The sequence below is a fragment of the Spea bombifrons genome, chromosome 4 (genome assembly GCF_027358695.1).
Source record: "Spea bombifrons isolate aSpeBom1 chromosome 4, aSpeBom1.2.pri, whole genome shotgun sequence".
Classification (NCBI taxonomy): Eukaryota; Metazoa; Chordata; class Amphibia; order Anura; family Pelobatidae; genus Spea; species Spea bombifrons.
The window spans coordinates 69,074,592-69,100,111 of record NC_071090.1 but is presented as its reverse complement, the minus strand read 5'-3'; the positions used below and the strand labels follow the sequence as shown (position 1 = coordinate 69,100,111).

Genomic DNA, 25,520 nt, shown 5'->3' with positions numbered 1-25,520 from the left:
AACTCTTGATTCATGTGTGGATTCGCTTTATGGACGCAGGCGAAAATGTTTAAGTTGCATGAGACGCGTGATAGCTTTACAATGGGTTGTGCTGGTGGAATGGTGCCTGCACAGTTCATTAATGGAAGAGATAAACTAACCTGCAGTGATTATTACATAGGCCATTTAGCTCACTAATCATCTTAGTAGATATGTGGCTCATTTGGAATGATTCTGAAATATGTAAAAGCTGTATGAACAGAGCAGAAAAGCAGTTTCAAGGCACAAAAATAGAACAAAAGCTGCCGGCTTAAAGAAAGACCCGAGAGGGTACTTTGACTTTATATTATTCTCCAGACTGCTCGGAGTGAAAGGTGTTTTACAAATTAACACAGACTTTTCTTCAGCCTGTTTCCTCCATTAAGAGAGTGAGTATGGGCTATAAACTTTCATACTCGTTCTATCCGTATCACCTTTCGGTGTCCATGGCAGTTTAAAACTTGACACTTTTCAGCATGACACTGTAATGCCTGAAATACAAAATAAAGCTGCTGGCATCATATCTGTTACTGACACTCCGATAATTATGGCTGCAAAACACCATAAGCCTCTTACATTTAACCCTTCTGTCACAGCGGTCCTGAAGGAGCGAGGGAATATAAATTGGGTTTCTACTGATTCTACTTTATTTTCTTATGCTTAGATGTTTAACTAGAATAAACATGTTTTCTCTGATTTAGTAAGATGCCATCAGTACATCTCAGATAATGCTTATGTCTAAAGATAAAAACTCTTTGTGGACATTAAGAATGCTCTTCTATGAGTAATTTACATCATTTATTGTTCGCTTACTTATACAGAGAACATGGTGGATATAGGGCTTCTCACGGATGTGCCTAAGGGATATGATATGGATTTCAAGCCTATGAGGGTTCATCTGCATCAATACGTTTGTAAACTAGGCTCCAGTGTTCCTTCCTGAAAACGGATGTTTTATGTTTAATCAGCCGACCATCAAAGCTGTCATATGTTGTGCTCATAAGTGAATCAATGATTAGCCTGGGCAAGGATCTTTGTAAATCTTGTAAAGGAAATATCCATCTGCTCTTGATTCGCTAAAGTTGGTGTTGGTAGGTGAGTTTATAAGGAGTCTGCCTGGTGCATTGACTGTATTCTGCAGGCTCTGCTTAGCCCTTATTGCAGAGGGCGTCCATGGATGGCCCTTAATAATGTTTGGTAAAGGTAGAGAATTCAAATGGCTTCGCTCTTGTAGGTTCTCACATTGGTGAATAAACCCTGAGTCTCCCCCAGAGATGTGTATGTAGAAACTTGCTCCTTGGATATATTCTGATTCATTTCCTTTTAATACACCATGTCATAAAACGGCAGATGTTGTGAATTCCTTTTTAAAACCAAAATGTCTCTGACCTGTAGCCTTCCCTGTTCCTGGAATTTTTAACTATATGGGTTATTTTGAATATTTGTGTAATAATAAGGTATAAATATTATATGTGTGTGTGTGTGTATATATATATATTATATTATATGATATATTATATTAAGTAACTGCCTCTTCCTGAGCAGTTGTATGGGTAGCGAGGGGAGAGGTCTGCTTTTTCTTCTAGATATGTTGTCCTTCAGCAAGAGCAATGCCATTTTAAAGAGACCTTACAACGTGAATATACTTGTAATATGGTAGCTGTGTGTTATTGTGCGTCTTTGCATATCGGACGACGTCATGGGTGAAGCATTTTGTAATATTAAGGAAATTTCTGAGTTCCCAGGGTATATTACTGGAAAATTGATTAGTATTTTGTAGGAAGTATTGTATTTCCTGGGGCGACAGTATCATGGTAAATCCCGGTACACTGGGGGAATTCCGTTTTAATTGGATTTCCATGTAAGCTCCCGGCGCATTAAGTGGCTTAATATTTTCTGGATCTATCTACCTGGAAATGCGTTCGGGTTGCTTCAACTTTTTACTTTGTGTTTACTATCCCTCTTGTACACAGCGGTTATTTGTGTACTCCTTGCCTTAACAGTATAATTATGTTCCACAGCCCAGTGTAACGATGATTCTTGAAATCATTCCCTCTGCAAATCCTCCATATTATAGCGCAAATAATAGACATTTGTTCTGGTCTCGGCGAGAGAACTTTCTGATCTTTGTCCGTTAATTCTCTTTATAAGTGCTGGGAGGCAGGACAGAAATAACAGAACTCAACAAATGGTTGTAAAACTAAGAGAAATAAACTGTATTTACCATACTGATTTCTTGCCATCTCTCGCCGACAGTATGGGGGGCGCCAGTGTCTCTATTCTGTCAGATCCACGCAAACTACAAATTTTGCATCTCCCGGTTCCACCTTCCTTTTTACAAGTTTATAATTAGACACATTCAGGAAGGTGGTGGGCGGGGTTCAGTGTTGTGCGCCGGGATATGACCTCAAATCCCGACCCGCAGCATCAGTTGCCGCGCATGTTGCAAGGGAGCAGGATCGTAGGGTCTGCATCCTTGATCTCCCCAACTGAGCCTGCTCCTCTGGAGGGGTGCGTACCCGATGCCGGCCTGATGGCACCCCCTGATGCGTGGCACCCGGGGGGGACTGCATTAAACACTGAGTATATATGTATGTTTTTATTTACTTTGTGCTTTACAGATTACAGTATAATAATAATAAAGTGATCGTGGTACGAGTAGAGAAGTATCTTCACAAGACTTTTCTCATCGACACTGAGCATAACATAATGCTGACATTTACATGGGAATATGGAAAAACATGTTTTTTGAGGCGTACTTTGCAGTTGAAGGTTTACTTATGACTGTAAAATAATATTTCACAGTGTTTCATTTTCTTAATTATCATGCGGATAAACAGTAGGGATCTGAACATTAGGATAAGTAAGTGCTGCGTGTTTTTGCCTGCGAGACCGCACACCCCTCACTGTTTCCTCCCCGTAGGCTAGGCAGTTGTAATAAATGAGCAAGTTCAGAGCACTTTATGATAGATAGTTAATGGTGCCGTGCCTGAGCCAACAGGCCTGTTTCTTCAGCATCTGTCACAATTCATAGTCATTAGCATACCTTTAATGGTTTCTTTTCGAAATAATTTCAACCAGGGCATGTAGGATACATCAATAAAGAAACCGTAGAGAGAAAATATCGTTTATGATGTAGACAAAGGCTGCTGCCTGTTTCGTTTGGCTTTGATACTCGAAGTGCGAGTGACACTTACACAGGGAAAAATCTACTTCTTCTTCTATTGCATTTTCGTTTTGGGACGCTCACAAAACCTATAGGAACGTTCCATAGCTTGTTGGGCCTAAATGAGGTTAAATTTTTTTTTTGGCCAGTTTTTATTATTATGGCAAAAACCATTTTCTTTTGGACTTTTGGAAGCGGACGCTGCTACTCATCTGGAAATTGTAGTTCCATTCACTCCTTGGGAGCTTAGAATACGTTCTCGTAGAATCTATATTATATATAATCCGATTTTACAGCTTTACGCCTGAGCTGCTCTTTTTACATAACCCCCACGATATTAAGACACCGGTCCCAAGGCTGGACACATCTATGTTCAATAGCAAGCATGGTTTTTCTAGGAGGCACTGTGAAGACCATCCCTTGCTTCCATGGCTTTCTGGCGCCAGCTGTTTAGGGCTCTGTTTGCAGAGCTTCATCAGTCTATAATGTATGTTTAATTTACAACTTGTTTTTTATTTTTTGTAAATGTTTTTGGAGAAGGAGAACGTTTGTTTCCCTTTCTTCCTCTGATGAAACTCTCTGCAGCCCTGCATCGTGGATCCCAGTATGTGTGATCGGAGCAGGAGGACATCATTAGAAAGCTCAGCAGGGTCTCCACTAAACTGATACATGTGTCCTGCGGGAAAGGAATGCCTCAAATGTCATCTCTGCATTTAACCCGCGTGCAGGCTCTGTCAGCGTGTGATATGAGACTAGATTGTTATATGTTAATGTGTTAATGTGTCCCGATGGTATACCGCACACCCACGCTTACGACATATTTCTAAGTGCTTGCCCATGCTGGCTTTCTGCACCGCTTTAGTACTCCGCACACTCTCCTGTTATTAGGATGCGGCTGTTTTTATTACACCAAAGTATTGAAGTGTTCTTTCCCAAAGAATATAGTTTATCATTTAGTAGTTTAGTTGTATAGTTTGCTTGCGCCTCTGGTTGGGGAGTGAAGGATTCCTTCTTTGAATGAAGACATGAATGTGTTTATGAAGCCAAACAAAGTTATTACGTGAACATTCTGCGAGAGCCCCTGATGTTCATTGTTACTTTGGGTGTTTTCATTTTCTTTGTGCACGTTAAATTAGCTACGTTATTGCACACATCTGCTCGGTCTATAGATTTTTCTTTTCTTTTTCATACTCTGTGTACTAGGTATTTGCATTCTGGGAATGCATTCGTGCAGGTAACACAAACGCAGGTAACACAAACCGCAAGATGCGTGGCAGGGGGCAAGTTTATTGTTGAAGGCTGTAAGGAGTGTTATTCGGGATGAAGTGCTAGCTCTCTGCTTTAGTGTGATCTTGGCTTTCCTTGCAGCTTTCGCAGCGGCTGAGTTCTTCGTGCTGTGTACAAATCGCACGTCTCCTGTTTGTGAGATAACCTAATGAGGTCTGAAAGGGTTATACATCCCATCACTTCCTGAGAAAAGTATGGTTCATTTAAATGTTAATATATGATATATATGTACCATTACTGCGACATAATCCGTGCATTCAATTAGGACGATATGGAAACTTTTACTTACTGTGTTAGGCTGCGTTTTATGCATATTTTTCTTGTTTTTGCCCTGTGTGCGTTCTGATGTATGGGAAATATTCTACGTCTGGCGGAGAATGACTATTTTTTTTTTCCTCTTCCCCCTGCAGTGCGATATTGAAAATGGATGCGTATGTCAGGACGAGTATGTGGCTTGCTTTCGAAACGTTGTGATTACTTGTGTGTGCATGCAGCCGTTTCTATCGGGTGGAAAGCGAGAGGGGGAAAAAATCCATTTGTTACTTCATTTAACTATTCTATAACATTAATAATTTGTAGCGGTTCTGCTCTTGTTGCTGCATCCTGGATGATAAACTACTGGCAGTTTAATGAATCATCTTTGAATCCCCCCTCCCCCCTTGCTGTTAATGCAGTTTACAATTCTAACTGTTAAACTACAAATCCCATAATGCTCTGCCAGTGTAGCTGTGTTCCAGTAGGAAAGGCACCTATTATGGAGGGTGCTTTTTTGTCATTATGCAATGAAAATGTTAAGATCCTTTTTAGTCATTCAGAATTTTTGTAAAGGTATTTCTAAAAAAAGTTTCTACTTAACACAGGGCTCTACAAATCCCAGGTGCAAGGTCCTGGCGCCTAGGTCAGGGACGTCCAACGTTCGGCCGCGGCCCGCTGGACTTAAATGTGCGGCATGGCACAGCCAGCGTGTGCAAGCCGGCCGCTTAATAAAATTTAAAGCAGCCGGCGTGCACACACGGCGGCCTTACCACCTCACTGCCGCACCACGTGAACCTTGGTCTGCCCACCAGGTGGGCTAGCAGACCAACGCTCACATAGTGCTTTCATTTTTTGGGGGCTTTAGGCGTGCACACACCATGCTGCTGAGTGGCAGGGCCTCAGTGAGGCTCTTTGCCCCGCCCCTTTCAAGACGTGATGCTAAAGGGGGCGGGGCTCACAGAAGAGTTCCTCGTGACGGGGCGAGGATCGTCATGTCAGAGGAGAGTGGGGAAAAAGAAAAGCAAAAATGTAAGTATTTAAAAAAAAAAATAGGGGTTCGAGGAAAGTGGACCTTTATTTAAGGTGGGGGATTCCCTCGGGACATTATTAATTTTTGTCATTGAAAATAAAACTTTTTTTATTTTTGTATTATTATTTCGAGTGACTTTAGCAATCACTGTAAATTTATTGACCCTACATATAGTTTTTTTTGCCATTACTTTTGCTTCATGTGCGATGGATCTGCTAAATCAACTCCAGAATGCAATGCATGGCTGCAGAAAGAACGATCCTAGTCTCTCGTATCGTTTTAGATCTAGGATGGCAGCAACAGGCGGCTGCGGCAGCCGGCAAGAGTACTCCCAATCCTGCCGCATGAGTATATTAAATTTCATTTTTTGCAACGCTAGAAAATTAATAGAGCATCAAATTCTAACGGCAGTGTGTCGAGAATGGACTCTGAGAAAGAATTGTCCTTTGACAAATTAGAACTCATTCTTTTTTATGTAGTACACTGCAAAACAGCCGCTGCCATATTAAATCTTAATCAATAACAATGTTTCACTAATTACTGGAACGACTTTATATATTGGCTAGATGGCTGTTTTGTAAATGTTGGATTATATTAACTAAAGCAGCTAATTGCCGGCAGAAAAAATCCCGTTTGCTGAAAGCCTCCATCAGAATATGTGAGCTGTCAGCGCAGCCTCATATTTCTGCCAGTGCGGAGGCTAAAGGGATGACATTATAAATACATTTATTACACAGGCTGATTACTTTGGAAATTCATGTGACCATTATTGCATTATTACAACACTGTGAAATATGGGCTATTTAATGCATTGCAGCCTCTGCAATACTGAGCAATAATTGATCTAAGAAATAAATAAATAAATAAACTTAGGCCATGAATCACAATTGACAAAGCAAGTTAAAGGTACGTCTTACTGCAGCCCTGGTGATGGTGGAACTTCCATGATGTATTGCTAGTCGGTTTTGATTATCGGGACGGTGGGACCGAGGTAGCGCATGTCTTAATAAATGTAGGCCACGTAAATGCAAAGTTTGGTAATGAAGAACTGGCCCGTCCATTCCGGCCATTTCCTTGAGCGAAGAGTTGCGATTGTTCCCTTTCTTTGCTATATGTGGCATGTCCTAAATTCTATATAACCATCAACAGGTCCGCGGTGGCTGTGCGTCCATGAATACCTTTTTAGGTTTGCTGAACGTTGTAACCGCATCAGTTCCAATGCCAGATGTTACATTTAACCAAAGATTTCAGTGTGGATGTGAAACCAATTGGGAAATGTAAAAGTTAAAGTTACAAAAAACAGAATCCAGAAGATCATGGCTTGCACATTGATTTAGCATCACAATAATCTGATACTTCTAAAGCTTGCTGAAAAACCATTTTCCTGCAAAGCCGTGGTTAAACTTAGTATTGCAAGCCGAACACCAGTGTACTTGGATGACTGACAATCGCATTAATGCTAAACCAGACCGTAAATAGGTACTTTTAAAATGTTTCTTTGAAACCATGGCTATTACTGCAAATCACAGGCCTTTGGTTTGCACTTTAATTGCTTGCAGAGAATTGCCTGCAGTTTTGCAAATCTCTAGACTCAATAACAAATTATTTTAGTGTTTCTGCATGACTCGCTTCCACATTTCTGACAGTGTATCAAGCAATTGTTAGCATTTCATATTAACATACTTTTGCATAAAAGCGAAAGTAAATGAGTAATCTAGCACTCTGAGACGATTGCTATTTAGCGTGTGCGTTCGCTTAGGTATCTGATGCTCCAGGTAAGAGAGCTGGATAAACACGCAGTATGTGCTTGCTCGGTGTGACACATGTTCAGCAGGCTTGGGGATGGCCAGGTTTACCGTTGGGCCTTAAAGGGTTACTCCAGCCATGATATGCACTTTAATGCACATGTTAACTAAGTGGTCCCTTGGAAATGCATTGAGGGATTGTGTGGAAAATCCTCATGCATTTGCATCCTCTTAGAGCCTGGCCCTTGAGTGTCCCTTTAACATTACTTTACGATTTAAAGTTTATAGTGCAAAATTTATACTGTTTATAGAGGCTTCGATAGACCCATAATATATTATTTGAAAGTATGGTCTGAAACAAAGAGGAGTTTGCATGAAAACGTTATATAAAGATGTAATCTCAAAGCCTATTGACTTAAAATATTATTCTCTGCTAGATAATTTAATAAAAAAATCTCATGTTTTATGCAGAACGTCGTAGAAGTTTGTTCCTTTAGGTGAAAGAAGAACAGTTGTGTCACTAATTCTCCTCTTGCTATTCCCAGGATAAATAAATTGAAGTCCCCAGGCTATGCCTAGCATACTGCTTGGATGCAAAACAATTAGTTTTCAAATGTAATAACCACTAATACTATTATAAGAATAAAACTACCTTTTTGTTATGTAAAAGATGCATTTAGATAAAGCAATTATTTATAGTTACAACTTTGTAGCACTAGTACAGTTACTTAAAGGGCAAGAGTCATGCAAATGCTACAATGTGACATTATTGAGAGTGCAATAATCTTTCGGGGCTGTATAACCCCAGTCGTCTAGGCCCGCAAATAGGGCCACACATTCTATGTAGTAGCTGTACTTTTATTCCAAGCATGATATCTTTATATACACTGCATTTCATGTTCACAGTTCTGTGTAAAGCTCACATTTGGGGACAATCTTAACTTAAGGAATTTGTATGCAAGGGGATAGGAAAAGTTAGATCTCTGTTACATTGTAACTATCAGCAGTGGTTATTTTTTTGTTGTCAATAAGTGCAAGATGTAACACAAAGAGTGAATTAGGGTGTATAGCTTCATAGTCACAAAAATGACATTCATTGTAAACTGGTTTTACAGAAATCTGTAATTGTGATTATGAATAAGATGTCTTTGGCTGTCGTGAGATGTGAAAGACGTTGCTGCTGGCTGCATTGTACCTCCTGTAACATTATTTACATTGCCAGTTAACTGGTATGTTACAGAACAATAGAAAACATACTCTTGTGTGGTTTACATGTTGGATTGCTGAAAGATGACATGCAGAAGTGTAATAACTGTCATTAAAGCAACAGGATAAAAAACAAAGTTCGGAATTTGATGGTGGATCCATCCAGTCGGCTCATCAGTCCTTCCCATTTTTCCTGCTGTAAAGACTCAGACCTTAATCAGTCCTTGGTCTTGTCTCAGGTTCAGGAGTCATTTGCATATCCAATGCTCCAGTAGAACTGTAGAATATTGTGTTCTATATAGTTGTTCATTTTTAATTAGCTTTAGTCATTAGTTATGAAGAATAAAACTAAACAGGTATGTGCAACTTCCAAAGACATTGCTTGACTGGGTTGGGTGGTGAAAAGAAAGACCATTGTGATTAAAGACCGGGATCCCAAGAGTTCTAGGCCCCCCCAAAAAGGTTTGATCTATGCATGTTGGCAGGTTTAAGCAGGTGTTTTTATACGGTATAAAACATGAAATGTGCTAACATTTCACTGGACTGTTAACATGACTGATGAATATTACTCGTTAGAATGTCATTGCTTGCGTATACATGGAAATAACTTTTCTTATACTGTAGTATTTTCTGGTATTGTTTAATGCTCCAGTAAGCATTTAGATCAAATTTTCATCTAAATGCTTACAGAATATCCTTTTAGCATTTTGCAAAGAAAAACCCAATAGCCTTAATATGAGAAATCATTCAGTCCACATGAGCCTCTATTAAGGCAATCGTGAATGCTCTTACATTGTCACTTGTAGTATCTGTTTACTAATGTGCCATTGTATTTAGAGATTTGACTGTTTTAGCACACAGCGTAGCATATTAATTTTGCCTTGCATCAGCACTAATCCATTTTACTTAATGAAAATACATAGTACTTGGTTACTCGGTATCTGAAGATGAGTAGCAGTATATAGTGTGTGTGTGTGTGTATATATATATATATATGTGTGTATATATATAATATATATATATATGTGTGTGTGTATATATAGCCTCACATTCCCATCAGAATCCCCTCGTTAAAATTTAAGAAATTGTTATCATTTGCCTGGTAGCTCTAATTCAGATTTTTGAAGAAATAAATACCATTTGTTATCCTTTAATTTTACTTTTCCCCCCAGCACACCATTCCTACCATTTACCTACTCTTCCAGAATGATATAATCTTTATTTTTAATTTGCCTCTGAAAGATTGGTCTTTTAAAGATCCCTCTGGGTCCCAATGAGCCATTTTCAATACAAAACACATCCTACTTCAAAGGGCATGAAATCCTTTTCATTGCAAGAAATAAAAGGAGTTGCACTGATTTTATACTAAGGCATATCTATTCCTGCTGTTAGTCTGATTATGGATGTTGGGTGTATAGTAAATACTTCCAAACTTCCATATCAATGTCCTAAATTTCCAAGGGCACATTCCTCTTGATTTGCAGTGACTGAAGTTATATTAAGGTGATGCCATTATCTTAAACGCATAAAGAGATTACATGGTATCTGAGAACGTATAGAGCCCATTTGACTCATGTAGTCCTATTTTTCTAGCACCTGTGCAACTTTAAACAATACCTGCTGTCTGATATATACTTATGTTTAAGGTAACCTTATGCCTGTCCGGTGCTTTTCTTCACGGTGTTACCCTCTACTACATCTGCTTGAAAGCTCCCCTTGTAATAAGTAATGCTTTCTAGTATTTCATCTAACTCCTGACCCTCTAATTTTATGGTATGACCCTTTGTCCTAGTATTCCTTGTATCTTGAAATATACATCCCCCTTTTTGTTTTTGTAATATCTATTCTTAATTGTGTTTTGTTCCAAGTGGCACAGAGCAATAGCAAATTACCAATCTTTTTGGATCATGTAAACTGCTACCTTTTTTTGCAGAAAGCAATTAAAAAAAGTTAACATTTTGGTAACAACTTTAACACTATGCTTGATGATAGGTGGATTTGTCTTAAGGATGAATAAAAGATGGGTTTGAGAGCTGGCTTGGGAAATGTTTTTCTAGACATGATCATGACATATCGTAACCCTCTATTGGGAAGCCCGTTCCTCTGGGACCCAAGTCCTTCTCTCGCTTTCGATCAGACTTTCGTCTTCTCTGTTTGTTTGTTTGTTTTTGGTTTTTTTTTTGAGTAGTAGAGAGATCCACATCAAAAACATACAAAGTAATATGTTCATACACGGCAAGAAAATAAGAAGAGCAGTTTTAAGGCACTTAATTACATAGTTCAATAAATAGATTATGAAGTAGTGTCCCCTAAGCTTTTAATGACCACAGGAGTTTCTTCAGTTGAAGGGACCTCTGAGGTCCAAAAAGCTTATGTAACTGCTATAAAATGTATACTTTGACTAACCCCTCCATCTTCTCTTGGACTAATATGAAATAATTTTCCTTATTTAATAAAGTTACCTAAATTGTCTTTCTGTAATGCCCTGCCCCAATCAGCCCCAAAATAAAACCTATATTAGCCATATTTCAGGTCAATATGGTCATTCCACAGGCTGCTGTTACTCTAGAATACAGTTGATGATTTGTGGAAGATTTGAAGGATTTTTTATTTATTTAAAGCCGCTAGAATGTGGTAATAGAATATTGGGGATTTAGCAATAATCTCCAAGCAGTGACTGGCCATACATGGTTATTAAACAGTGATGATGAGGTGGCTGAAGCCATGTGTTGAATTGCGACAGAATAACTATACCAAAAGGATAAAATGTGTCAGTCTGGCATCAGAAGCCACCTCAGTGCTCAGTGAATATATTTTAATGTTCATTAGGAAAAATGCAATTTTAGGTGCAAATGAACATGCAGAGAGAATTCCCATAGCGCATTGCAAGGTGCACATTATAGCATTTCCACACCATCCTATTTTTCCTTGGGTGTGAAGCTGCTCTAAATGGTAGGTGTGAAAGTGTTGACATCTTCTAGCACAGTGTATAATGTATATGTCAGACTCGGAATTTCCCAGCCAGTCTGTATGCTGCAAGCTATGGTCTTCTGGGTGCTAAAAGGCATTTGCTGAGCCTCAATCTTATTCGGTCATTTACAAGGTATACTAGATTTATATTTTTGTTCTCAAATGCCAACACTTTTCTAGGCAAACTTACAGCAATTACTAGATGATTGACTGTTTGTGATGTGGTTTAATTACGTGCGTTTTTGTTTTACTAGAGTTTAATACAGGCCTCAACATAGAAACATAGAATTTGATGGCAGATGAGGACCATTCGGGCCGTTTTTCCTGATGTAAAGACTTGAACTGTAATCAGTCCTTGGTCTCTTCGACAAGTTCACTCTGCATGCTCCTCTCTATAACCGTGAGGTCAGGTGATGTTGCGTCATGACCCCACTGAGCTGCTGCTTCCAGGGAAAGCCGGCTGTGTGTAGAGCATGTCCAACGGGTGAAGTTCTGGGCGACAGGATGCTATAGTAGCTCCTGGGTTTTGTCACGTCCTGATTTATTGGTGCCATGAAATTGACTGTGTTAAACATACTGTCAAACAAGAAAATCCCTCAGATCCCTAATCTTCTGAAATTTATATACTCTGTCATGAGAAAGTTTGTAGGTTTTCTTCACTAAACATTGTGTTGCTTTGACATCATCTAGCCTCCTTCATTATAGATTATACATGGCCAACTTGGCTATTAACAGAGGGCACATTCATTCAGCTTGGCTCTTCACAGGGCATAGTTAATGCGGGGGCCCACTCTACCTTTTTAGAAAAGGTTCAGATCTAAATGTACATCCTGCCTAAGACAACTAGACAAGCTTTTGGCTTTATAGATCTGTCCGTTTGAACTTGCCGTAGGAGTCTGTGTCTTATAACAAGAGGCAGAATGGATTGCCCCAGTAATTCCTGTGCCGGTTAGCGAGTACAGATTTAAGACATTACAAATAAGCCTCGTGGCATCAGAAGTACCTTTTCATACATTTTCCTAGAAGAGCATAACCATTTCAAGGGCAATATATAATCTAAACGGAGGCATTCAGCTGTTTCTTTATTATTGCAAAACTTGCTAAAATGTTATTGCTCACTCTCCCCAGAACGGCAGAGAGAAATCGTTACTGAACTGTTAATCACAAGCCTTGTCTCATTGTCAATGTAGTGTAGCAAAAGTTCTGCTAATCAGAAAACGCCAAAGCGCAGGCTGATAATTTCCAGACTCTCATTCCATTAAATCAATATGTTGTTTTCAAGTATTGGCATGTGGGAAAATTACCAGTCAATACCATCTACACCTCTGCAGCTAAAAGTCACCAGTTTAAATAAACTGTTTTAGTTCTTATTTGCTGGAAGAAGAGCAGACAGAAGTTATTCAAAATGGCCTTTACTTGCGAGTGAGAATGTGCCCTGCGTTCTTCTATATCATAGGAATGTTTATGTATGGTGTTTTTATGTACTGGTATTTGATGTTTTCATAGAATGTTAGCATTAGTTTATAGTGCATAAGCTTCCAAGTACCCATGGGAAATGACACGTACTAGCCCATAGAACTTTAAGGTGGTGTGACCATTGCATATGTAAAGGAATAGGAAGGTAACCTTTGAGAGCCAAGTTTTTTCTATAGTGGTCATCAGATGCAAAAGGTATGATTCAATGTGTAAGTATAATCATTGCACTATATATCTTGTAATTGAGATCACACACGTGCGGTTAGAACACGATGTAACAAAGTTGCATTCGTTCAGTTGAATATATATTTTGAATAGCACTAAAAGGTGTGCACAGAATTTTACAGTTGATATTGTTACCCGTGTAGGTGAGATGCCGTAAGTGCCCTAGGTTATTATTATAATGGGCGTTTGACCAGAATGGCCTTGTTTCATAGTGATTACAGAAGGGGTACACAACTCCAGTCCTTGAGGGCCACAGTAGGAGCACAAGTGTCATTATTAAACTGCTTGTTTTCAGGGAAAGATACGCAGAATTCATGGCGTGTTTGCGGCCCTTGGCAGCTGGAGTTGTGGAGTCCTGTCTTACAGTGTTAACTGGAAATTGACTTATGTACAGTTAGGAAACAGGTAAATTAAAGCAGTTCAGTCACGATCAAGGGGTATGGTGCAAGTTTGATTTACTGTAGTGAAACATGCCCTAGCTCTTTGAACAGTTGTGGTGGGACTTAAGCAAGATGCTGTATCTTCAACTTAATTTATTGAGCAACAAGCTAACAATCAATGCCAATTAGCTTGATCCTGTTAAAACTAGCTGGAATTGACATCTGGTCATCAAAACCAAACAATCTCATTAGCTGTTAAAGGGATACGTCGAGCTGCCTTCGATGCCTAAAGGGCAACACGCTAATTCTTTATAAGGAGATTATTTCAGATTTTTGGATGACTATTAAACCAAGCATGTACCATAACTGATGACTTCATAGTGAGCAGAACTAGGCATTTGATTTTATATTAATATAGAAATATATTTCCATTTTGGTACCATTATGGCTACTTCATGTCTCTAATGGGAAGGCTTTCCACAAGATTGTATTTTTGTTTGAATTTTCGCCCATTCATCCAGTAGAGTATTTGTGAGATTAGACACTGATGTTGGACAAGAAGGTCTGGCTCGCAATCTCCATTCCAGTTTATTCCAAAGGTCTTAGATGGGATTGAGGTCTTTATGGACCTTGCTTTGTGCACTGGGTCACAGTCATGCTGGAATAGAAAAGGGTCTTCCCCAAACTGTTCCCGCACAGTTGGAAGCATAGCATTGGCCAAAGTGTCTTGGCATGCTGAAATATTAAGCTTTCCCTTCACTGAAGTTAAGGAGCCAACCCCTGAAAAACAGACCCATATCATTATCCCTCCTCCCCCGAACTTTACAGTTGGCACAATGCAGCCAGGTGGGTAACGTTTTCCTGGCTTTCACCAAACCCAGACTCGCCCATCAGACTGCCATACAGAGAAGCAAGATTTGTCACCCCACAGAACACGTTTCCACTGCTCCAGAGTCCAGTGGCGGCGTGCTCTATACCACTCGATCCCATGCTTGGCATTGTACTTGGTGATGTGAGCCTTGCATGCAGCTGCTGGGTCATGGAAACCCATTCCATGAAGCTCCCACCACACAGTTTTTTGTGCTGATATTAATGCCAGGGGACGTTTTGAGCTCTTCAGCTATGGAATCAACATGATGTTTGGCGACTTACGCACTCTGAGCCTCAACGCTCAGTGACCCCCGCTCAGTGACTTTACATGGTCTTCCGCTTCGTTGAGATGCTGCTGTTTCTAAACGCTTCCACTTTCCAATAATTCCACTTAAAGTTGACCGTGGGATATCTAGCAGGGATAAAATTTCATGAACTGACTCATTGCAAAGGTGTCATCCTATCACAGTGCCTATTTTCAGAATGACCCTTTTTTCACGAATGTAAATGCAGACTGCGTGGCTAGGTGCTTGATTCTATACACCTGTGACAATGGATCTGATTGAAACACCTGAATTCAGCAATTATGAGGTGTCCCGATACTTTTGTCCATATAGTGTTTGTGTATGTGAGAAATAGGTACTGAAATAATTAAAATCACTGTCACTACTAGAGAGTGAAAAAAAAGCTAGAGAAAAAAATAAACTACTGTTCAGATGCCTTAGTGTCCTAGGTATAAGAGATTCCCCTTATGATATGAAAAGAGACTGAGCTGAATGTGTAATACATTGTTTTTAGAACTTTTCATAAATATATTGTTTAATATAATCTTGAAAGTCATATTGTGACTAGGAATATGGTAATCTGTGTTAATCGCATAGCAAGACAGCAGGAATTCACCGGGTACCCTGATTTCTACATGCTAAGTGAATAGAGCAATGCAAGTAATTACATTACTTTGGTCCTAACCATATACCCAAATCAGATTCATTAAAAAAAAAAAAAAAATACCCAGCAATAATTCAAACAAAGGTTGTGGTTAGTGAGGTTAAATCCTGCCTGTGAAACAGAAATGCCAATTTATTTTTAAAATATGTTAATTTATGTGAGAATTTCATAATGTGTTAAGTTTGCATAGCCCAATTCTTAATTTATGGGAAATAAGCCAACGCTGCACTATGACAGAGTCCGTCATCGCATCAGGTGGCCATTGGGCAGATAAGGTGATATCCCCTAAGCAGTCCATGGGAGGTTATTGTTGTTATTGAAAGAACTTGCACAGGCCGCATTTCCTATAGAGGGAAGTAAAAGGTATGCAAGAACGGTATGTATACTTTGTGCAGTTGACTGAGGACCCAGTTTATATTAAATTACCCACAGGCTAATGTAACATTTACATTCAGATGGGAACGCTCCAAATCTTTTTTTCATGTTAAATGCATATTGGAGCCTATTTTCTTTTTACTGCATGCAGGCATTCTTTAGTTATTTTGGTCTCCTTTGTTTAACTCTTTCCTCTGATTGTCCCTACTGAAAGCAAGGAACATATCCCAATATGCTTCCTGCACATGCTCAGTAGCTATTACTTCATACAATACTTTGTGTGACAATCCCAATACACCTTCCTAGAAATGACACGTCCCGTGTTTGAGGGGCAGTTTAATGAACTCGCAAGCTGTCTAAAGCTGTTATTCTATTCCACAAGGCTGATTCTACTGGGGATTGGTGGTAGATGTTTCCTAGCTCTGAGCTAGCAGCATTATACCGGGGTTCATGTCAAGACCCCTATAATAATGACAAAAACCCCACAGACGCGTAAATCAATAAAAAAAGCAAAAGCTTCTCTGTATTTTATTCTATAGCTTTGGAAAAAAAAAATAATTAAGGACAGGCACTTTTTTACTAAAAAAAAAAAAAAATGCTGCTGTTTGGAAAGCTTGAAACCACTTTATCACCTCTTTACGTGATAAATGTGAGAGCAGACAAATCCCTCTTGGTGTCTGTATGAGTGCCATCGTGATAGATGGGCCTCCCACATCAAAAAGTGTAATCTGATTTATGTTCGACGCAGCACATGGCAAATCTGATTGCAGCAGATAACTTACCGGGGACATGCTCTTTGCACTCTCCACTACTTTCGCTAGAGGGCTTAAGTTTATTTACAGCAAAGTGTGAGCATCTGTTATGCGATATCGCTCGCTTCCTGCCGTGATTTGTTTTTGCTCTGGAGATTTATAGCAGTGTTGTATGTTCTGTATTTCTCAGAACATGATACCATCTGAATCGGTAGCGCAATTATGTATTTAGTCTGCTTTGTCTTTTAAATCCATTAAGTGAAGATGTATCTTGGCCACTGGATGTTTCGTTTGATTATGTTTTTAATCAGGCAATAGTAATTAATATGTAATGCAGGGGGCAAGTATCCCAAGATGTGTACAGTATCTGCCATCTGTTAGACAGCTTTGGTACATGCTTTAAGCAATAAGCATTAAGTATGTTTAAAAAAGTTTCTGTTTGTGGCTCGAACCCTCTAAATTAGCAGTTGCAGCCTCTCTGAACAGAGTTTAAACCGGTAGACTGCCGTTTCTAACAGTCCTTGGTAAAATTCTGTTCTAGTATACCTTACATGAGGTAGGTCTCTGTTTGGGACACTGTAATTAGCTCCTAGCATTAGAGCTGATTATAAACACTGAAGAGGTGCAGAAGACTTGTTATTCTCTACCTTGTGTCAACTGTTGAGACTTTCAGCCAGCTCATTAGGTGACACGGCCACCTAATAGCTTTAGTGTTAGTGCTTGAAGCAAGTAATAAGTAGATAATGGGCCCCGTGAAGATACATGTTGGAGGCAGATAAGCCAATTAATTGTGATCATCAAATTGTTTTCTCTTTCCATTCCTTTTGTCCAGCTTTGATGTAGAACTTGAATTCTATGTTGCTCATAGTTGCTCACGTGATGGTTTCCGCTTCCCACCTGGGTAGGTGCAATTTTGTGTTTAGTATTTGATGTCACAATCCCCTTTGCCTTCCTGCCATGCTTCATGCTGATATTTTTTCCTGGGTGGGAAAAAGTCCTACCAAGTACTTGTTCTTGGCTACTTTGGTATTTGTAGTCGAGGTCCTGGTACACTTGGTATGTTTGCCATGGATGTTTCCGTTGGATCTTCAGAGTCCTGAAGTGGAAGGTCACAAATGTAGCAGCTGCTCCTCTCTTGACCTTTTAATGCATTGACCTTCTCTTCTCTTGTACATCAGTCAGACCAATCACACATTCCGTATGTTCCATGACCTTTTGTTTCGTTTCAATACAAATAGTCAGAGTAGTTCAGTAGGTTTTTCTTTTTATTGAGAACTGTCAAATCACGTTGAAAGACATCTTTTTGTTTAGGGGAATTCTCCAGGCATTTCCCTGGAAAGAATGCTTTATTGAAAATTAAGCTATGCCGGTGTTTGCAACCTTTTGTTCACATAAGTTACTGATAGATTTGAGGTTCTACGTACTATAAGCCACTGCTTCAGATCCTACTAACCGCAACTCTGAGGCCTTGGTTTACCAAAATAATTCTTGTGGTACATCCCCTCTCCGTTCAGCTACACCTGAAAGAAACCTTGCCCGTGCTCACCCATTGTATGTAGCAAATGAAACAAAGTATTAATTACTAATATGATCTGTATATCTACATAATTCCCCCTTCACATCATCATATGAGGCTAAAGAAAATATTTTAATCTCAAAATGTTGAAAATAGAATTTTATGTATTATTGTATATGTTTACGTTCCAATCTTATATAGCTGCGCTTATCTGAATCATACATCTTAAGACAAAGTCAGAACAGTGTTTTTATTCGGGTGGCTGTAGCGCTGTTATGGATTTGACCTCTCTATTGTACACACTGCCTACAGACTTTATAGTGATCTGCATATTTTGCCATACTGCCAATACTAATGTTTCGAGAGTTTTATTTAATACATTTAACAGTTAGATGTTATATTTAAAACCCATGGCTTGCTCATTCCCAAACACTATTTATTTTGTAAAATCTGATATCAGTTTAACTACTTAAATACATGTCATATATCCTGGGGTCTCTCTTAGCTGAAGGTCACTAATGTAGTTTACAATTATTAGAACAATTGTAATTTAAAGCATCACCTGTCAAGCTAAATGATATTTAGCATCTCTCAGCATAGTCTCATTATTATACATCTGTTACGTTCCAGATATAGTTTAACCTGATTTGTGGTTTTGGGCCATAGGTCACTGAGAATCAGGGCATCTTAGTGAAATACTGTTTCTTAGGCTTAACAATTGAGGTAGGCATTCTTCTTACACAAAGAGTAATAACTTATTGCAAAATATTACGTTGAGCCTTTAAGATGTCGGTAAAATGTGGTAATACCGGTGCTGTACAAAGATCCTATAGTGACTCTGTAGTGTAATACTCCACTCAATCCATAAATGTAACATAATATTTAATAGGTTGGTTTGCTTTTATAGCTGTGCAATTACTGCAAAGAATGTTTGTATTATTACTGACAATTTATGTATTTTTTCTCATTGCTTCAGGAGCTGAAAACACAAGTAAGTGTATTTCACATGAACAAACTCAGAGCCTATTTTCTGTGCTTATACTATGATATATAATTCCATACGGTACGCTGAAAAATTATTTCATGTTACTAAATTACAGTAGAGATTATATGGTTAGTTAAAAATGTGTTCTGTATGATTTTATTTTTAAGACACTAAAATCAGTCCAGTATGGTAAAGTGGCATTTGTTTTTATTTTGTATGAAAAAAAACTCAAATGAATGTTTAGGCTAGGTTTCCACTTGTTTTTTTTTTTTGCTAAAAACGCCCATAAAAACACCAATAGCGCCACCTGGCGTTTTTTTAGTGAAAAAACGCTGCAGCCAGATGTTAGCTGTTCTTCAATAGGAAATCGCAAAATGCCATTTCCACTTGGCGTTTTTCTGTTTGGCGTTTTTTCAGTCCTCTTTGGCGTTTTTCTGCTTTTTTGGGCTCTGTGGCAGTTTTTCAAAATCGCAGCATGTTGACACTCTGGCGTTTTTTGCAAGGAAATCTTGGCTTTTTTTCTCCAATAGAAGTCTATGGGAGAGAAAAAACGCCATGAAAAAGCCATGTGGGTTTATTGCCTTGGCGTTTTTTATGGCGTTTTTTCCACAGTTACAATGCAGAGGATGGACCCAGTATCTGTGTGTCCTACGAGAAATAGGCTGAAAACAAACAGTTTCACACAAAACAAAGTCCTGGACTGGTTCATATTGAATTTTACACCATTTGGAACAAACATGCCATTACAAACAAACATACCCGACGCATCAACTGGATCCTGCGTGCCAAAAGCAACAGCAAACAATTTGCACCATCATTTGGGGCCAATCTTCTTAGAGGAGCAGACATTCGGAATAAAGCATGCCTTACAAACCACAGAAAAGAGACAGAAGGGTCTACCAAGTAAATGACATCAGGAGAGGGCAGATACTTGCCATTTATCCTAATCCCTTTTAGCTGGGTGAAACTTCTAACCTGTAAAGGCTGGAAAAACTGCCTAAGGTCAAAAAAAGCAATTTCCACAGAAAGGCTAAAACGCCAGAAAAAACGCCAAAATGCAGGTAAATGCAGTGGCACTTTTCTTGGCGTTTTTCCTGGCGTTTTTCATCAAGAAAAAAACGCAGGACAAAAACCCAAGTGGAAACCTAGGCTTATAATAGCCTTTCTAGCTGTAGATTTAAATACCTTGGGGTTACGTAGGTGCATGCTCTGCACACATTGAGGTGATTATTACACATTATTTTTTGCTACAAGATGTTAATGTTGGGAGATCTGCACATTTCACATGGTGCCACGGATTTGCAATAGGGTATATGGAATTGACATGTCCACTCTACTATATTCACCTTTTTGCTCTTCTATTCATCTGTATATGCTTTATGAAAAATACTTTGTGTTTTCAAATATGATGCCATTCACAATGCTACTGTCAATATCTAAATGCCTCCAAATACTTTTTCTGCAGTGTATGCATTAGCTAATAATGAAAAAGAAAGAACGCCCTCTTTGAATTCTATGGTTTTACATATGAAGAAATAGTAACAATCATCTTTTCCTTAGCATTTGGTTGAGGTGTTTGTGCTGATATGCTGTGGTTGGTTTTCGCCAAACGTGGCGCTGTACATTATGACCAAACATCTCCACTTTGGTCTCGTCTGTCCAGAGACATTATTCCAGAAGACTTGTGGTTTGTTCAAATACAATTTTGCAATCCTAAGACATGCTGCTATGTTCTTTTTAGAGAGAAGAAGCTTTCTCTTGGCAACTCTTCCAAACAAACCATACTTATACAGTATTTTTCTAATTGTGCTGTCATGATCTTTTACATGTAACATGCTAACTGAGGCCTCTAGAGATGTAACTTTTATTTTTTGCAATTTCTCTAAGCATTGCCGTGGGGTGACTTTGCTGGGACATCCACTCCTGGGAAGATTGGCAACTGTCTTGAATGTTTCCCGCTTTTGAATGATGGACTTTTTTTTTATGGCCTTATAAGCCTTCCATAGGTTGATGGGCAGCAACAGCTTCTTTTCTAAGATCATTGTTGATGTATTTTCTCTTTGGCACCAACACCTGAATGCTCCAGACCAGCAAACTGCTAAAGCTTCAGCTTTTATAAAGGTGGTCACACTGATCAATTAATCAAGGATATTTGATTAGCAGCATCTGTCTGCTACTTAGCATCTTAATTCCTATAGGAGCAGTAAGGGTGTACTTAGTTTTCATACATGGTTACTCCATTTTGGCTTTATTTTTGTTGAAGAAATTATGACACAGTGTAATGTCATGTAAGGTTGTATTTACCCAATTTTGAGATGATGATGTGCTGATATGTAAAACCATAGAATTCAGGGAGAGTGTACTTTCTCACACGACAAAAAAAAAAAAAAAAAAAAAAAAATCAAGAAATCGTTCTACATGATGCATTGGTACAGATAAATTAGTTGAGATTGAGACTAGATAGAGTTTGTAGTGCTCTTGCAACCCAATAAGACACCCAGGTGTAGGGAACCTATGTTCACCTTAAAGCTTCATTAGATCAGTCTCATGGATCTTCTCTTTCTATCGACTGCGCTCTGCCGCAGCAACTTATTCTAAAATATTGTGATTTTGCTTTTCCCATTTCTGTGATATAAATATTACCATTTCTAATGAACTATGTGTGTGATGCCTTCACGTTTGATACCAATGTACAGATGCTCTGCCATTTACCTGTTTTACAGAAATGTTCAACATTTTAGTTATTGTTATTCAAATTGGTGTCATCAGTCCAAGTGAAGAGATTAAGTTTATTTACATGGCAGTGCATAAATAAAGTGCATCAAGCATGTTGATTCTCAAGTATATGGAATATTTTTACAAACAAATGTACTGTTTATTTAAATCTTTAGGCAAAGAAGCTGGAGGAGAAGGAGCGAGAACTAAAGAAACAGGATGCTTACTACAAGGATCAGCTGGCCAGACTGGAAGAGAGGGTATGTGTGTTTTAGGAAGACAGCACTATTACAAAAAAGCATGGTTTACCCAGTAATAAAAATACGGACTTGTAACATGATGGATGGGCGTTCTTGTATGTTCACTTTATGTTCAGGTTTATTTTATAGTTAAATGTACATATGACTTAAAGTTCCTGTTATAGTAACTAGACATCACTGTGCATTATAAATGCTCTAAAAGCAATAGTCTAAATGTGTCTAAGATGCCACTTTCAATAGCGGAACGTTTATGGCTTAATTATATACGTTTTACTTATGATCCAAACCAACAATGCCTTACGTCCATAGGTGTCTAATTGTAACCTCAGTGAGTTTAAAGGGTAACTCCATTGTGTGCACTCTAATATAATAACCTTTTATTATGTTGTCTGTTTGGCAAATACATCTGGGGACTTGGCAGGATCCTGCCATCTGCTATTGCCACTTTCCCCACCCCAGCTAAATGTTGTTCGGCCGAACGCATCTTGCTGCAGTCTGGGCTATACTCACCTCTAGTCAGCTTCAGCCCTGCCGGGGAGGTCAGGTCAGATTTTAGTTCCTGTGCTGGAGCACAAAGGAATTCAATAAATAAGTTCTTCTGTTTTCTTGGTACAATACTTGACTGAAATACGAAAATATCTTTTGTGTCTGCAAATTATCAGCTTCTCAAAATAAAAAAATAAAAAAACAATGGAGCAGAATACATGGGCGAAATGGCTCTTACCTGCCATCGATTTCTATGTTTATATATTGAGCAGATGAGCGCTGGTAGACTGGCTGAGCGTTCTGCTGAAAGGATGATATGTTATATATGTAACAGCAACTAGTGTATATAATAAACAGACATGTCTAGCCACATTTTAGTATCATTAAATATATCTAAGTTGCCTAGTGTTTGTTTCCAGTCGTTGTTAGTAATATTTTTTATAAGGATCCATTTGAACATTTGAGTTCAGTGGCAGCTAGTGGCGAACCCAGTGTAGCTAATACTTGTCTTTCTATGGTTTTTAGAACTAATAAACATCTGCCTAAGGAGAGAAATGAAAGAAACTTGATTCATTTTTTTTTCTATCAGCAATACAATTTTAGTAGCCATGGCAACCTACCTTCGGGAATGTTTCAGCCTATTTTAAATACACCAGTATTAATGTCATATTTCTATAGTCTACTAAGTCTTTTACATTCTGTTTCTTATTGTGCAAATTCTATGTAATAGGAAAGTTTATGAGATGTTTTAATTAAAACAAACATTAATGGGACGGCATATCTGTTTGCCATGCTTTAGTTCCTCTCTCCCTCTGTTGGGCAGAAAGTGATAGGTGAGTGCAAGGAGTCAGATTTCGAGCAGTCTACTGTGGCCTCTTCTCAGCAGAACGTGTGATTTGGGTTGCCAAATTATTTTGTGCTATTTTTGTGTTTGATTTTGACGATAGCCATAAAGAGCTTTATACCGGTTTATCCAGTGCTTTTGAGAAGGAAAGTAACTTAAATAAGTTAGACAGTTCTCTACAATGAATATTGCTGGATCAGTTCCTTGTAGATAAAAAAAAAAAAAAAAAAAAAAAGTTGTCTTATTTATCCATATCGTGCTATATGCCTTTTTGTTATTTTGAGGGATTATTGCAGCAAGTCTTGATTTGTTTTGCTTGGTAGCATTAGTCATTTTTACAAAACACAATTATTTCAGTCGATAATCTCTAGTCCAAGCAACTGCCGAGTAATTTGACGGTGCAATCAAAAAGAAAATTCGCTCCTCGACTGGTGCAGTCAGGTTATAGCTTGAAGGGTTGAGAACTTTGTGGTCCTGTCTGCTTCTTATTATTGAGATGATTGTGTGTGTGTGTGTGTGTGTTTTTGTTTTTACTGCAAGACATTCTAATGGGATCCCATACAAGGTGTGTGTATTGTGAATATTGTTTGTGTAACAGCCGCAGGGAGCTATTCATAATCTTCTATTCCAGTGTGCTGGATATTTAGACGATATTATGGAGATAAAAGGCTACTTTAATAGCTAGATACTTCAGCATCACTGTAGAAAATCCATATTTCTCCGTACATCCTTATTTCCTTCTAAATACTGTGTAGAACCCTCCCATCTGAAATGAAATGGTTTATCATTCAATTGACCATCAGCCCTTCTGCCTTTTTATATTTCTTTATTTCTGTATCTTTTCAAAAAAGTTGACAGGACTTCAGTGGAGACAGCAAGGTATTTGAAAAGTGACAGCCATCATCTGCCTCTGAATATGTCTCATAATTCCTCTTTATAAGAAGCAGTCAGGGCTGACACTAATCTGTTCTCTTGTCATCTTCCTTTATTATCATGCTTTTACCCCTCTCTTTGCACAATATAGGAAGCATCTAATTGGAAAAACCAAAGTAATCAAAAAGTCAATTAATCATATAGATGAGCTGTGACACTTAGTGATGCAATCCACTAGGAAACATCTCCAACTAGCAGGCGATGTGCATTTTAATTTACACACGATGGGAAGCTTTCTATGACATTTTCCAAAGGGTAAGTGGCCTTGATACAGTTCTCATTGGCAATTAAATAATCAAGTGATCCATTGCTAAGCCTTAGACCAGTTTGAGAAGAATTAGTTTACTTCTCAAATGGCCTAATAAGCCACTGCTTTATTTAATAATGAAATGTATCTTAAAGGTTTAAAGCAACCTCTGTATTCTAGCTCAGATTTGTATAACTGCCGGAGATGGCACCCAGTCAAATCAGTGGAACCTCTGAAGAAGTGTCAGAATCTTTCCCACCCCTGATTTAAGGCACGTTTCTTTATTTAAATATATATATATATATATATATATAATGGCTTGGGTCATTATGTAGGTATTATTGTCCTAAGGTACCCAATCAGGCTGGAGTCCAGAGACGTTCTGTAACTTCAAATCAGGTCTTTTACAAGGCAAGCAAAAGTATCAAGGAATATGGGTGTCAACTGAAGTAAAGTTTCAGAGATGTACAGGGCAAACTGTAGTGTTCCAGCACAGGAAGCTCGGAGAGGCTGAAATGAATTGGCAGATTCCGAAGGTGAGTGTTTAAAATAAAAAAGGAAAATAAAGAGAAGGGTTCTCAACAGGATGAAAGGCTCCACATGAATGCTTTCTTAAGTGTCTTGGGCCCCACTCAAGAAAATACAACTGTCACTTGTGTGGGATTTAGCAACATTATTTTATTTACAAAAACTGCCTGTATGTTTTTGTTTTTTCCTCCTCTTTAATTTCCATTAAAATTTAAGGTGTTTATTTTCTTCCATTATGCTGAGTTCACTGGTAAAAAGATGACATAAATCCTGAGAGCAGAACAAAGATGACTTGTTCAAATG

At 38.5% G+C, this 25,520-nt stretch overlaps 1 protein-coding gene across 1 annotated transcript in view; it reads left to right on the top strand.

The window, feature by feature from the left end:
- The window catches only part of CHCHD3 (coiled-coil-helix-coiled-coil-helix domain containing 3), an 88,558-nt gene that overhangs the window by 24,922 nt on the left and 38,116 nt on the right, over positions 1-25,520 (top strand). Inside the window, exon 5 of the mRNA XM_053462197.1 lies at positions 22,096-22,179. Within this exon, the coding sequence (XP_053318172.1) occupies positions 22,096-22,179 (84 nt within the window). The remainder of the gene's footprint in view (positions 1-22,095; positions 22,180-25,520) is intronic.